The 15,875-nt window shown below is 46.8% G+C and overlaps 1 protein-coding gene across 1 annotated transcript; it reads left to right on the top strand.

The window, feature by feature from the left end:
• Positions 1–9,140: 9,140 nt before the first annotated feature.
• On the top strand, positions 9,141–15,565 carry HOXB1 (homeobox B1). Its single transcript, XM_069242361.1, has 2 exons — positions 9,141–9,866; positions 14,238–15,565. Exons 1-2 carry the CDS (start codon positions 9,179–9,181, stop codon positions 14,564–14,566), a joined length of 1,017 nt encoding a protein of 338 aa, XP_069098462.1. The 5' UTR covers positions 9,141–9,178; the 3' UTR covers positions 14,567–15,565.
• Positions 15,566–15,875: the final 310 nt, after the last annotated feature.

Below are 15,875 nucleotides of genomic sequence, written 5' to 3'. Positions count from 1 at the left end.
TCAGAAGAGAAGCAGTATTCCAGAAATTAAGAATCAAGTTGTATCAGCGGAGGAGTGAGCATCAATAGGGTTACGTGTTGCAATTGCTTATGTCTATCTTGCGGTGTTTTGCTGATACTGCGTGGTGTGATGAAGTGATGTTTTAAGTTGTTGTGCAGATGTGAAAGCACTTAATGCAAAGAAGTTGAAGTGGTTATTGGGCTCAACATAGCCTAAGATCCAGGGATAGTAATACTTTATCAGTGTAACAGATACTGTGTTGTAACTGCCTGTTAGGTTTGGTAGTGTTAGTCATGAGCTACCATTGGCTACACAATTGGTATAGGGACAAATATCTTTGTGTGAGAGCAAGGTGTGGATGGTGTGGTGGATTCTTTAGCGCAGGTGTGAAGCTACACAACTCCTGGAGATTCCCCGCTGCTCGAAGTTTCACTTGAGAGTGAGTCAGAGTAGGCTGGAAAGTGTTGACCTTAACTGTAGGAAAGTACCCTCTTTTTGGCATGGGTACCCCCACTTTTTGCCTGCTGTCAGTATGCTTTGACTGTTTTCACTGGGATCCTGCTAACCAGGACCATAGTGATTGTGTTCTCTCCCTCTAAATTTGGTTCCTTAGGACTTTGCACACCCCACAATTGACATACTGGTGCATTGGGTTACCAGGGGTTCCCATGGGTTGCAGCATGAATTGTGCCACCCATGGTAGTCGATGAAAAATGTGTCTGCAAGCCTGTCAGTGCAGCCCATGTTACAAGGTGCATGCACCCTTTAAATACAGGTCACTGCACCAAGTCACTGTAAGTCATCCCTATGGCAAGCCCTACTAGCCCAGAGGGCAGGGTGCAGGTACCTGTGTGAGAGGGCACCCCTGCAAGAGCTGGGGTGCCCCTACGAACTTTAGCTCCATTGCCTAAGTGCAGGGAAGCCATTTTACCTATGTACTTGACACAGGCCACCACTACCTGTGTCCAGCTACAGAATGGTAACTCCGAACCGGGGCATGTTTGGTATCAAACATGTCGGAATCATACCCCAATACTGTTGCCAGTATTGGTTGTATGATTCCATGCACTCTGGGGCTCTTTAGAGGACCCCCAGCATTGCTCCTACCAGTCTTCTGGGGTTTTCCGGGCAGCCTGCGTTGCTGCCACCCCTTGGAAAGGTTTCTGCCTTCCTGCTGCTTGACCAGCTCAGGCCGAGGAAGACAGAAGAAAGGATTTCCTGTGGGAGAAAGAAGCAACACCCTCTCCCTTGGAAATAGGTGTTACATGGCTTAGGAGGGGTAGCCTCCCCAAAATACTGGTATGTTTTGAAGGGCACATTTAGTGCCCACCTTGCATAAACCACTTTGCACCAGTCAAGGGAACCCTGGTCCCTGCACTGGCACGAAACTGGACCAAGGAAAGGGGAGTGACCACTCCCCTGTTTATCACCACCTTAGGTGTGGTGCCCAGAGCTCTTCTAGGTGGCCACTTGATTCTGCCATCTTGAATCCAAGGTGGGCAGAGGCCCCAGGGAGCATCTGAGTGGCCAGATCAGGTAGGTGACATCACAGCCCACTCCTGATAGGTGGTCACCCTGCTAGGTGACCAATGCCCCTTCCTGGGCTATTTAGGGTATCCCTCTTGGGTGGGTCCTGAGATTCAACATGCAAGATTCCAGCAGGACTCATCTACATCATTTACTTCATCTTCTGGCCACTGGGACTGCAACTGGACCCTCCAGGAACCGACAATCTGCAACTACAGCGACGACTCTGCTCTGCAACATTGTTTCTCCAGCTCCTTCCAGCAACTGCAACATTTCCCCAGCTGTACATCCTCTGAGGGCGGCGAGGTTCAGCCTGCACAAGAAGTGAGAAAGGAATCTCCCTTGGAGTGACGTAGTCACATCTGCAGGCACCATCTGCAACAACGACCGGCTGCGTGGATCTGCACTCCTCCGGTACTGCGTGGATCCTACATCCCTTTGTAGTCCCTTTGGTCCTCTCTACCAGCTGTCTAACTTGCAAGAGCGTAAGCCCTTGCCTCTCCTGCAGGACAGTACCCCTGTACACCATGACTCTTGCAGCTACAAAGGCTTGTTTCATCCTCTTCCAAGGGCTCTTCAGGCTCCGTGCAGCCCCGACCTCCAGCACTCCTTCCTGAAAAGCACAGTCTCCTGCCTTCTGCTCCAGTGACGTGGGAATCCTTTTCAGGTGTGCTGAGTGGGCCTCACTGCGACTCCTGTGCCTGCTGACAGTGGGTTGCCTGTGTGGGCTGCCTCCTCTTCTTGTGACCCTCCCAGCTGCTGAGGGTCACCCCGGACTCCCCTCCTTGGGTCGAGTCCCCTGGATCTTGCTTGTCCTCTTCAGCTTTGCCAACCTTCTTCTCCGTCTCTTGCATTTGCCAAGGCTTGTTGGTGTTTTTTTAGCACCACTAACCAACTGCATTCCAACCCCTGACATTGGACATCACTTGCATCACTTCTGGGACTTCTCTTTAATGGATGGAGAGGGAGCTTCAAATTTCCCACTGATGGAAGTGCCTGGTGGAGGTTATGTCCATGTGCCTTGGAGCAGGAGTGATCTTGAGTCATTCACTAATGATTTTACAAGATTGAGAGAAAAAACAGTGGAATGGTATAAACCGGGTGAGCGATTTCTAAAGAGTCCTGTGGGTGGATTTGAATACCTTCTTCAACATTGAGGTACCGAGTGACTTGTGAGTAGAGTGTAAAATGGCAGTGGGGAGGCCATAAAGGAACCTCTGAGAAATCAGATAACCAATGCCCTTTCACTATTGGTGATTAAAAAAAGTATCAACAGGTGGTAACCTTTTTGGAAGGGAAAATACCAGCTAAAGACATTGATTGGGTTACAGGACGTCTAAAGAACCCAAAGAGTCAGTGCATACTTACTATGAGAGATTGTTGCAGGTATTTAAGGAGCACAGCAGAATGGAGACTCAAAGCTAAAGACATGGGAAAATTTGTATCCCAGTTTGTGATGGGACTGAGACCTGAGATTAGCTTGATGATTCAACAGCATTTGATCTGTTGGCAGAGTAAGTCAGTTGATGAGATCCTGCGATATATGAAATACTGAAGTGATGGACTGGAAATGAAGCAGAAGCAATTGAAGGAGAAGTTGATGGTGGCACAGACTAAGAAAGTGCAGAGAGGAAGTCAGAATCAACCTTTTGTAGGTAATGTTGGTTCTATGCAAGGAGAATATCAATAGGGAGCTCTTGTGATGCAAAGTAGAAATGGGTTCCCGCAACAAGGTAGAGGTTGTGGTATTCCAACCTGGCCTATCTGGATTCCTTTTATCTTCTCTTGATTTTCAAACCATCAAATCAACATTTCTATGATTAATTTCCAATTCATCACTACAATATTTCGCATATCACAGGATCTCATCAACTGACTTATTCTGCCAACAGATCAAATGCTGTTGAATTTTTCTCTTGAATTTTCTCAAATCATGATAAGCGTTCAATTTGATTGTGGGGTGCAAAGCTCAATGGCAGACATGACACTAATGAGATATATAATCCTAAGGAATTTTGTGTTCCCTCTTTATGGGAACGAAATCTGTGACACCCTTCTCATTAAAAAAGATCCCCAAGTCTAGGGCACCTAGGTTGGTCCAGAACTGAAATGGAAGTTGGTCATGTGCCTATAGTAATATCAGGTTCCCATTTATCTGTGTGAAAGATGATAAAAAGGAGGTTAGTCTGCCCCGGCACCCCTGCCGTTTTACGATCCCACTCCACATAATTAAAGTGGCCTTAGTGACTAAGAAAGAAGAGAGTGGCATGCCCTTATTTTTCTTGCCTAACTGTGGTATCTTATATCTGTGGGAGCCATCTATCACCTGGTCCTTAAAGCACCAGCGCAGCTCCGATTCAGCCAGCTCTCAATTCACAAAAAAACAAATCTGTGTGACTTGTAAATATTTTAAGATGTCATGTACACCCAATCCCTCAAGCCTTGGAGGCATAATAATCATATGCCTGGTAATCCTCAGTTGTTTTCTAGTCCATATAAAGTCCCTTTTGCACTCTGTAATTGTTTAATCAGGGAAGTGGGGAGCTGGAGAGGGATAGTTTATGCAAGAAATAGTATGTTTGGTAGCATGGTCATTATAATCACCAGCAACTGACTCAGCCAAGATACCACCTCCGGTGGCAAGATTGTGATTTTATCTGGCAAATTTTAAGATGGGGGTGTGGTTGGCTAATATAAGCTCATCTAATGATCAAGGTATTCGAATAACCAAATAGTTCATGTGTCCTGTTGCTCAACCAGAGAGAGAAATGAGTCTTCAAGACTCCACTGGTCCTGCAGGACTGGAATTTTGAGCACTTGTGATTTTTGTAGGTTTACCTTGAACCCAGAAACTTCTGTGCAGCAATCTAGTTCCTGCATCAACAGAGGAACTGAGCTGCCTGCAATTGAGCTAGGTGGGTCAGGGACCATAATCAGAATGCTGACTGTGTCATCATCATCATCATCTTATAGACATCCAATCTATCTGGATTCCTTTTATACTGTAGTGATTTTAAACCCTTCCAGACATCATTTCTGTCATGAAAGCGAAAAGGAGAGGGCACAAAGAGCAGCACTTCACTGGTATGCACCCTGAATGTCGACCCCAGAATATCAATAGAACACAATGTCGAGCACAAAATATAGAAAAAATATGGACAGGCAATTAAGCTTAGATTTACTATACCTACCTGCATATATATGTACCTATACAGTACATATGTAAATGTGGCTAGGAATGGTAAACCTATATTTCCCAAGCCTTAAATGTATAACCAAAGCTGACGTTTTAAAGAATGAAGTCTAGGAGCAAGTATTTGACCCAGTAAAATGCCTTCTCTGTATCCAGAGAAAGCAGGATAGTGCTCTTCCAGTCGTATAGTGTTGTCTGGCTGAAAGTATTTTTGTAGTTTGCAATTGGTTTCCTTGTAAACTAAAAATATGCTGAGAGAGAGAGAGTGTGTGTCTGTGTGTGTGTGTGTGTGTGTGTCTGTGTGTGTGTGTGTGTGTCCGTCCCTCATTTCCCACTATTCTCTTCCTGCAAAAGGATCCATCTTCTGAAACTTCCCCGGTGTAATCCGAGCCACACAGACCTATACAGATGTCGATGTTGAACGTAGGCAGCCTGTCTGGGAGCTGCTCTGCTGCACACAAGTACGTTTCACAAACATCGAAAATAGCTACAGGCTGTGGAGTAGGAAGGGATGGTTGTAAAATTAAAAGTGCATCCCATGTATTCCGCAAGTACCTACATTTTGGACGTCTCGCATAGTTTAGCAACAAAAAAGGGAAGATGGTGTGGCCTAGTGGCTATAGCTGCCGACTTGGAAACTGGGGAATCAAGCTCAACCCCGGCCTGGGCTCAACATCTAGTGATTCTAGAGTCTAGACAAGTCACTACCGTGCCTAAAAATGTGTCTCTCACTCTTCTAAAGCACTCTAATTCCCTTGGGCCAGGATCGCGCTATAAAAATATCTATAAAGAATCTGTCCTTGAGAATTAACAAAAAGAAATGAGACCTAATCAAAAACAAACTAGAAGAGGGATAGGCATGCTAGTCACCAATTCGGAAGTGCGTGCTTGAATTAAGTAAAAAATACAACTCCTAGTTGATGCCACAGATTTGCTGCTGGGCGGTGCCTAAGTGACAACAGGAAAGGCGTTAAATCTGTGCAATACGACAACAGCTCGTTAAGGAAAGTAATTGGCCCTTCAAGGATCAGTGTTGAGAATGTTCCACTGGTACCTGAAATGGGAGGGGCTGTGAAATGCAGGAATGGGTCAAACATGCCTGCGCGAAAAGTTTGAACTCTTGTTCTGTATTTTGCAAACAGTACTTTCTCTTCCTTTCCCCGCCCATGTAAACAGCAGATGAGTGGGGCCGGGCAAATGTACAGGCACACCCAGAAAACTAACCTACTTTCCCATTTTAACCAGACATGGAGACATTCGAAAGTTAGCTGGCAAAGCTAACTGGCATTGGCCGGCAGACTTGTGGATTTTCTAATTTTTGTTTTGTACTGTGAAGATTTTTGCAAGACTTTAATTATTGGTTAACCTGCCAGGCCCTCGTCAAAAAAATGGCTAAAAGTGAAAATATTTTGTCTTGGAAACTACACGTTTCCAGAGGAGGCGATGTAGCATAGCGTCTAGAGGTAGTTATTGCTGCAGGGTGAATTGGATGGAAGAAATATGTGATTGTGACTGAGACAGTAATAGGCCAATGGATGAAGAAGGTGGGTGAAAGCCTTTATAGGTGAGTGTGTGTATCTATGTATAGATATATACCTATATAGGTGAGTGTGTGTGTATCTATATATAGATATATACCTATATATGTGAGTGCGAGTATCTATATATAGATATATACTTATAAGAGGGATGACTCCATGAAAACGATTATGCTAGTAGCTGCTGACCTGTGTGCTGTTGTACGAGATTGAGTGGCCAGGGCTCCTCAACCACCACAGCTGATATACTGATGTAGGAGTGCAAATGTAAAGGCCTAAACAAAAAACGTAGATATAAAAAATGTCACACGCAGAAATACACATTTTCTAAATACCATCAAAAGAATAAGTCTTTTGTTGGTTCCCTTTGAGTTAGTAATTCCTACCTGGACGAGTACATGTTAAGCTTAAAATACACACAGTGTAAGGACTGACTGTAACCCGTTCTGTACCAGGACATGTCACCACTTCTTCAAGGAGTGATTTTTATATTTGTTATCGATCCCAGGGTGGTGAGTGGGTGGTAGTTGAAGCCAGCATTGTTCTGATACATGTTCTTCCTGCCTGATTGCCTGTCTACAATGCTTCTCTGCCTGCAGGCAATGCCTGCCAACAGCTAATGCCTACCAGGCTTGTCTGCCCCCAACACTTGTCTTCTGCAATGTCTGCCTGCAGGTAAAACCCACCAACAGACTTACTTTCAACGCCTGCCTACAAAGCTTACCAGCAAGTCATTTCTCCCTACAGTGCGTACAAGCGGAAATTGTCTCCATTCAATGTCTGCCATGGAAGCCTGCCTGCAAAGCCTGCTGTAAATGTCTGCAATACCAGCACGCCTCTACTTTTTGACAACACAACTGTTTTCTATATTATTCAGACTGCTTTGTCAGCATGCCTACCTCCGTGGAATATCTGCCTATTTTGCCTGATGCAGTGCTGCCTGGGTTGCGTGCATACACGGATTGTCTGCCTGTAAGTGCCTGTCTGTTATGTGTACATGCCCTTTAACCCAACAAACATGTTCCCTGTGCCTTTGCAGTCGCATTCCCAGTAATGCCGTTCTTTTCACGTGTTCCACCATGCCCGAATCCCGAACCCTGCCCCTGACCACGCCTCAAGCCAAAGCAGCACTTCTGAAGTATCTTTAGCATCGCCCCTGTAAGGGAAGCAAGAGAAACAGAAACTGTTACGAATCTCCCTCCTTTTGGCTAGAACAGTATTACTAAATAACAAGTAAAGGCCACCCCAAAAAGGACCCTCAGCAACGAAAGAATTGTCGAAAAGGCACCGGAAAATAATACACTTGACATGTAACTGTAACATCACACATGTAAAGGAAGGAAATAAATGCATCTGATAACATTTGGTATTTGTGTGAATGTGCGCAATAGTTCACCGCGAATCCTGTCCTAAAATAGTGGCCACTGAAAGAAAATATGTCTGCAGGGGGAGGTATATAAAAAAGAACAAAGAATTCGATTGATACAGTGATCCGATATAATGGCATAAGAAACCCGACTGCCGATGTGGTCACAGAAACACGGAACAGTAAAAAATTAAGAAAGACAGCGAAAGAGACTGGAAGCTACTAACAGAGACCGAAACAATGACTGTACACACTGAGGCGCAGACAGAGACGCGCACAGACAGATAACTGGTGCTTGTGAAGAGCAGGATGAAGGCAGAGAATGTGTGTGTGCATGCAGATTGATGGACAGACAGATCCAAAAATACAGCGAGATGGGCAAGAAAGCGAGAGATAGAATGGATAGGGGGGCACAGCCAGAATACGTTAAGGAGTTACATCTTGTTAAAAAAAATCCCATCTCCCGGCTCTCTCCTGAGCACTGAACTTAAACCCACTCGTCCCCGTGCTGCAGAGCCAGCCGCTGTCCTGAAGGGCCGACTCTTGCCAACACTGCTGCCCACTCCATAAAGTGACAAGTTACAAATGACTGTGGGCGTCATATTGTTACACGCTCGTGTCTCCTGTGTTCCAACAAGTAAATAAATGTTACCTTCCCGGACTTGTCTTCGTAGGCGGCCACTGCTGTCTCACTTCCGCCCTGCTAGAGTGCACTCTTAAAAAGGAAGTAAAAAAGTCGCAACTGATGGCGCCCCGGGACCTCTCCGCCGAAGAACAAAACGTAACTGACGGTGGTATTGCAACTGTACCAGCATTTTATTGAATCGAAATTAATCAGAGAATTCTAGATGCTGGCTTTCTTACTACAGCGGTTCTTAAAACCATGAAAGTTATTCCAATACATGTAGACTAAACATGCCTTTTAAAGAATCCCAAATCTGCGTTTTACAAAATTATTCTATTGTTTCCACGAATGGGGCAGTTGGGTAGTTCTAACCTTGTTTCGTCGACTCATGAGTATATTGATTCAATTACATAGCTTGGCCAGCCTGGTCTCTGCAACAAAGCCCTTTTAATGCCAGACCTGCTTTCTCGTCAGCCCAAGCTCCCCAATCAAGGACAAGTTAGAATTATTCTTCAACCCGGATATGCTGCCCGAGAAGGCCTAAGTTAAATTAAACCCACCGTGTCCCATTCCTAAAAATAGTTCTCTGCAGGCCAGAGCTTCAGGGTAGCGGTCTTTTTGCATAAATACAGGCTTGGATGCTTATGGGGCGATGTTATAACTTGAGGCCTTTTAACACTTTAAAACAAGTCCTGCATAATTTGAACTTTTTCTCCCTTTTAAAGTCTTTGAAGGCAGATTTTGACGCATATGTGTTGTTATCAGATTGATGGGCTGGGTTTGATTGAAGTTTCTTTGTCATGCAAATGTCAGAGAGGTGATGGATGGGCTCAGATATGTGACAGGCTTCAGGAGGTCCTCCGCCATTGGCTCCCTGCCAGAGACACATGCCCTGGGTGAAGGGGACGAGGATTGAAGGCTCGCCATCCATGGAAGGGAACTTTCACAGCTCTGACAGTCTATCCAAAGGTCTCGTGGCAGGAGGAGTCGTCTCACACAGGTTGTCACTCCTCGGGCAGTGGCAGATGGACAATCCCAGGATGAACTCCTTTTTAGAGTATGCAATCTGTAACCGCGGGACGAGCGCCTACTCGCCGAAGGGCTACCACCAACCCCTGGACCAGGGTGCCCCAGCCTTCCCGGCCTGTTCAGGTGCTGACACGTACAATGGAGATGGGCGCTTTATGGCTGGGGGCAGCGCAGCTCTGTCCAGCCAGCTCCATCCACAGGGTTCTGCCTATTCATCGGGGGTTAGCCTGGCATACCCAGGCCCTGCGCCCGTGTACCCGTCTCAAAGCTGCGGCACGAGTTACGGACACCAGTTTTACCTTAGCCAGGAGGGTGAGGGGATGTATTTCCAGCCCTCTGTGTACCCCACCAGTATCGGATCTAGCCTCGGCGCCCTGACGGACACCTACTGCCCCTCACCCGGGCCCGGCCTCTACCAGCAGCAGCACCCCTTTCTGCAGGAGCAGCAGGCCTTCCTGCAGAGCACATACAGTCACATTCCTAGCTCGCCTCTCGGAGATGAGAGACAGCCCGCCTGCCACCCCGAGCAGGCCTCCACCACGCACACCTTCGACTGGATGAAGGTGAAGAGGAATCCCCCCAAAACCGGTACGTGGCTTTGTTCACAATATTTCATAGAACCATTTAATAAGCAGCAGCCCTTCAGCTAGAAGAGCTGTCATCTTCACACTGCGCTCATAATGATTTCACGTTCTGGTGCTTCAGAGACCTGTGTCATCTATGTAGTGCACTCACACAGATCCCACGTTCATGAGCTCGAGAGGCCTGCTTGATCTGTATAGTGTACTCACACAGATCCCACGTTCATGAGCTGGAGAGGCCTGCTTGATCTGTATAGTGCACTCACACAGATCTCATGTTCATGAGCTGGAGAGGCCTGCTTGATCTGAATAGTGGACTCACACAGATCCCATGTTCATGAGCTGGAGAGGCCTGCTTGATCTGTATAGTGTACTCACACAGATCCAATGTTCATGAGCTCGAGAGGCCTGCTTGATCTGAATAGTGGTCTCACACAGATCTCATGTTCGGGACCTGGAGAGGCCTGCATGATATGATCGGGAGCTGAAGAGCTCTGTGTGGTATGCTGGGGAGCTGGAGAGGCCTGTATGATCTATCCGGAGCACTCACACATATCCCATGTTCATGAATTCGTGAGGCCTGCGTGATCTGTATAGTGTATTCACACAGATCTCATGTTCAGGACCTGGAGAGGTCTGCGTGATATGATCGGGAACTGAAGAGCTCTGTGTGATATGCTCGGGAGCTGGAGAGGCCTGTATGATCTATCCGGAGCATCTCACACAGATCCCATGTTCATGAGCTCGAGAGGCCTGTGTGATCTCTATAATGCACTCACACAGATCTCATGTTCAGGACCTGGAGAGGTCTGTGTGATATGATCGGGAGCTGAAGAGGTCTGTGTGATATGCTCGGGAGCTGGAGAGGCCTGTATGATCTATCCGGAGCATCTCACACAGATCCCATGTTCATGAGCTCGAGAGGCCTGTGTGATCTCTATAATGCACTCACACAGATCTCATGTTCAGTACCTGGAGAGGTCTGTGTGATATGATCGGGAGCTGAAGAGGTCTGTGTGATATGCTCGGGAGCTGGTGAGGCCTGTATGATCTTCCCGGTGCACTCACAAAGAGTCCATGTTTCGGTGCTGCAGAGGCCTGCGTGATCTGTGCAGTACACTGACGTTCAGGAGCTGGGGATGTCTGTGTGATATGTTCGGGAACTGAATATCATGTGTGTGATCTGTGCAGCGCACTCACATCGATCTAATGTGCAGGAGTTGGAGAGGCCTTCGCGATCAGTGCACTCAGAAAGAGCTCATATTCAGTAGCTGAAGAGGCCTATGTGTGACCTGTGTAGTGCGTTTACACTGATCTCGTGCAGTTGCTGGAGATGTACTCATAAAAATTGCCATGTTTCGAGCTGCAGAGGCCTGTGTGATCCGTGCAGTGCACTGACAAATGTCTCACGTTCAGGTGTTTCAGAGGTCTGTGCGATCTGTAAAAGTGAATTTACAAAAAGCTCGAGTAAAGAGCTGGAGGTGCCTATATGATGTGTTCTTGAGAGGGTGGTGAAAACCCTTCTCCTACAAAGACGCTTCTGCTAAATGCCCCAGTAGTTAACCCTCCACTGGACATGCGCTAGCCTCCCTTAACCATCCATACTTTCCGGTGGACATATGCTCTCAAATCTAATGCTTAGGCCAACTGAACTACCTCTGCTTCACGGGGCCACACTAATTGTGAAACTGCTCGCTGCTCAGACTTGTACCATCTACCTCCTCAAAGTAACTTTTGAAACGATGTACCTTATTTAATGACCTGCGATTTTGTACTTATGAATCATAAGTTACGATCTATGTTTTATTGTAAAGCTCTCTAAATTATTTGTATAATGTCTGCGCTACATAAACATGCATGAATAAATAAATAAGGAGAGACTCTGGATCTCTTCAATGTACACACAAATAACTTATGTTCAGAAGCTAGAGAGGCCTGTATGGACCCCTAAGATGTGCTCGCAAAGACCGTTGTGCAGATGCTTGAAAAGCCCGTGTGGTTTGTAGAGTGTATTCACAGATACCTCATCTGACGAGCTTGCGAGGCCTGAGTGATCTGTACAATGCACTCAAAAGATCTCATGTTCAGGGTCTGGAGAGGCCTCCGTCATCCATGCAGTGCACTCACACGGATCTTATGTACAGAAGTTAGTGATGTATGTGGCATGAAGTAAGGTGTATATACAAACATCTCATGCTCAAGAACTGAAGAGGCCTGTCTGATCTGTGCAGTGCCTGTGTGATCTGCGCAGTGCACACACACAGATCTCATACTCAAGAGTTGTGAGTTGGTGATGGCAGGTATAAATTGCAATTACAAAGATCTCATGTTCAGGGGGTGCAGTGGTCTGTGTAATTGGTTCAGTGTACACAGAAATGGTTCAGTGCACGCACAAAGGTCTCATGATCAGGAGCTAGAGAGAACTCTGTGATCTGTACAATTAATTTACGAAGATCTCTTTTACAGCCCAATGAGGCCTGTTCGAACCGTATGGCTTACTCACAACGTTCTCTTGTGCAAAAATTAAAGAGGCCCGCTTGATCTGTGAAAATTAGCGACACACATGTGAAATAAATTGAAGCTTCTGTCATTTGTACACTGCCCTCACAAAGACACCATGCACAGGAGTTTGTGGGGTGTGTGATGTGCGCTTCTCACAGTGAAGGAAATTGAGGCCTGTATTGGTTCGTAGAGCTCGCTTGCATGAGAAGAGAACTTGGAGATCCTACAGCCATTCCCGGATCCTGCGGCGAGACCCCTGTAAGTGTAATTTACAAATTACACAGGCCTCAATCCCATGCATATGCGGTTTTTGTGAGTACACAGGGCTTCTAAAGACTGTGGGACAGATATACCAAAGGATTCTACCCATTCTGTGTCTATGGGAAAAATATTTCGTACATATGGCCCTGTGTTCTTAACTCGAATTGATCTCACATACCTGAGCTTGATTGAGGTTAAAGTGATCTGTAAAGTATACAAGTGTTCTTACCACATTCGTGCGTGAAAGAGCAGAGGTAGCATCTTTTTTATGTGCATTGTATTCGCGATCTGCACTTAGTACTTGCAAAGATGTCACGTGTAGGAGGAGCTTGTTTGGTGTGTGTATAGTGTAATCAACAACAATCTCACTTGCAGGAGCTTATAGGTGTATGATCACAAGGATCTTCTACGCAGGAGCTGACTGATCGCATAGATCTCACTCGCAGGAGATGAGAAGGCCTGTGTAATCAGTGCAATGCACACGCAAACATTTCACTCGCAGGGCAGAAGGGTGCCTGTGTGGTGAATGCAGTGTAAAAAAGACCTAGTATGCGGCAGAGCGGTGCGGCTGGCAGTGACAGTACTGATATGTCACAGAGAGAGCTTATTTAGGACTTCATGATTGGTTGCCTCTTCGATTTATGAGTTGGAGAAACCCCGTGCAAGGGAAAGCCTGTGGTGATCTACCCCTATTGGGGTGAGATCTGTACAATATATTCACACGACAGGGAAAGGCTGAGAGAAGCGGCCACGCCCGAATCTGACCAGAAATCCCCGCTATATATTCCATAGCGGGCTGCTTGTGTGAAACAGTATACTCAAAAGATACTTACTACCTTGGGCTAGCGGAGACGTGGGTCTAGAAATGCCGGTGGTCCTAATGTGACAAGAAAGCATGAACACAAGCTGTTTTATAGAGAGCTGTGTATATGGAGAGCTGTGTATATGGAGCATATTCTCGACTGTTCCGAGAGGCGCGTTACAAAGCATGTCTCGGAGAAATGCCTCCTGGAAACAGGCCCTGCTGCAACACCGTTTGTTTATTGTGGGGGAGGGGATGCGGCGCTGAGCCAACAGGTCAGATGCAACCCGACTGTCCCTTTTGGGGTGGGTCGTTATTATGCCACATTATATTCCCCGGGTGCTCCCCAGGGCCGTGTAGTACAGTTGTGGAGGGCAGTGAGGGATGCTGGGAGGGGCGGATTTTATAGGCCTAGGCAGAATAAGGGGCTAGTTGTGCACGTGATATTCATCAGTGACTCCAGCCTGCTTAGAACGGCTGGGTGTGGCTATCTAAAACGCTGGACCACAGAAGGGGCCCACAATCAACAGTGGCAAATAAACGCGGGCACCGGGCTGCATTTCGCCTTTATTACTAGTTATTTTTGTGTCTTTGAGTTTTCCCTAAGCAGTCGTTTATTTTTATCACTGCCAGTTAGCAGACCGTACGCTGTTCGGGTAATGCTCCAGTGTTTCTATTTATCGTTTTCCCGGTGTCATGTACCTTGTTTACGTTTACAGTGTGTCTAGGTGTGAAACTGTAGTTTAAAGGCTGCGCTCTGGATGTCGTGTGCCCATTCTGCCTCACTCTCGTGTCTGTTCTCTTCCCTGACAGTAAAGCCGTCCGAGTACGGCCTGGGCACCGCGCAGAATCCCATCCGCACCAACTTCACCACCAAGCAGTTGACGGAGCTGGAGAAGGAGTTCCACTTCAACAAGTACTTAACCCGGGCCCGGCGAGTGGAGATCGCCGCCACGCTGGAGCTCAATGAAACCCAGGTGAAGATTTGGTTCCAGAACCGACGGATGAAGCAGAAGAAGCGCGAGAAGGAGGGCCTGGCTCCCTCGACGGGGCTCAGGAGCTGCGCCCGGGAATGCAGCGAGGCCTCGGACCAGTCCAGCTCCCCGTCTCCAGACGCATCTCCGGGCTCCTTTTCATCTTGATGGGGGTGGTAGGGGCCTCTTATCCCAACAATGCCTCTCCGTCGCAGCAGCCTTGTGCACCCAAAACACCAGCAGTTATTTAAACCCCGCAGCAATAAAAGGCGCGTATCTTTATTCTAGATATGCTCCTTTCTTTTGTTTTAAAATGACTCAGTCGCGGGATGACCGGCCGCGGATTCAGATTACATTTGAGCGTTTGAGATCCTGCGGGTGCTTGCCCCATCTGGAGTAGCAAGGAGCTTCTTTCTCCGCATCAATCACGCCGTTAAAAATAAGGAAGGCTTCTGTGCGTGCTCGTTCACTCCTAGATTGGCAGTCTCTTCCATGGTCAGCGTTTGTCTCGGAGACTTTGAAGAACGTGGAACCGCATACTGGATCAAAACGCTGCTTTCATGCAAATCTATTTAATATTAAACCCAGAAAGAGTCTGTAAATATCGAGTAATTTGTAAATAAAAGTATTTTTGGAAGGCGGGCAGAGACCCTGCGAGGTAGACATTTATTTTTCTTTTCTTCACAGGGACTTTAGCACGATTTTATAAACATTCGGAAAGTCAGGGTGAATGCTGATGCTCGTGATGAATGATGATACGACTAGTAACTGGCTGCCTTGGGACCGCTCCCGCCGTTCGTAGTTTGCACTATTGGTGAGTTACCGGCTTCTCTCGGACTCTCGTCTGGAGCGCTGACTGCCGAAGGGAGCTTTGCCTCTTGACGGGGGCTTCTGATGTTAGCGATGCAAATGCCAGGCAAGACACTGCCGTGATTTTTAGTTTGTTGTACCTTATATTTATTGGACGCTTAATTCAAGGGCATATTTCTAGGATTCTGTAAAGGAAGAGCCCCTCTTATAAAGCAAAAGATTTAAAATCGCAAATAGCGTAGTCTTCAATGGCGGTTTTAGCAAGATGTAGTCTGGACCGAAAACGCCCGAGTCCGGAATCAACGCCAGTGACACATTCTGTCAATGAACTAGATAATTCGCTTGCATTTTTTTGAAAAAAATAATAATAAACTACCTAAACAGCCTGTCTCTCCTTTATTTTTTTATGTAGGATTTGAGCTGCTGACGGGGTGGAAGGTGGTGGGGGAGGGGTATGCAATCAGATGGAATGGAGGGGGGGGGGTTACCAAGCCGACGATGCCCCATCCTTTCCATGAACTAAGGACTGGAGCATACGGAATTAACACCAGCCGTATTACACAGACAAGATACTGGGGGTACACTGAAGATGCACCCTTTAATTCTCATAAACTAAGAGCTGGGGCACAGCGAAGATGCCCCTTCCTACCCTATGGGCCATATATCG

The sequence above is a fragment of the Pleurodeles waltl genome, chromosome 6, assembly GCF_031143425.1.
Source record: "Pleurodeles waltl isolate 20211129_DDA chromosome 6, aPleWal1.hap1.20221129, whole genome shotgun sequence".
Lineage (NCBI taxonomy): Eukaryota > Metazoa > Chordata > Amphibia > Caudata > Salamandridae > Pleurodeles > Pleurodeles waltl.
This window is presented reverse-complemented; position numbering and strand designations above follow the sequence as displayed.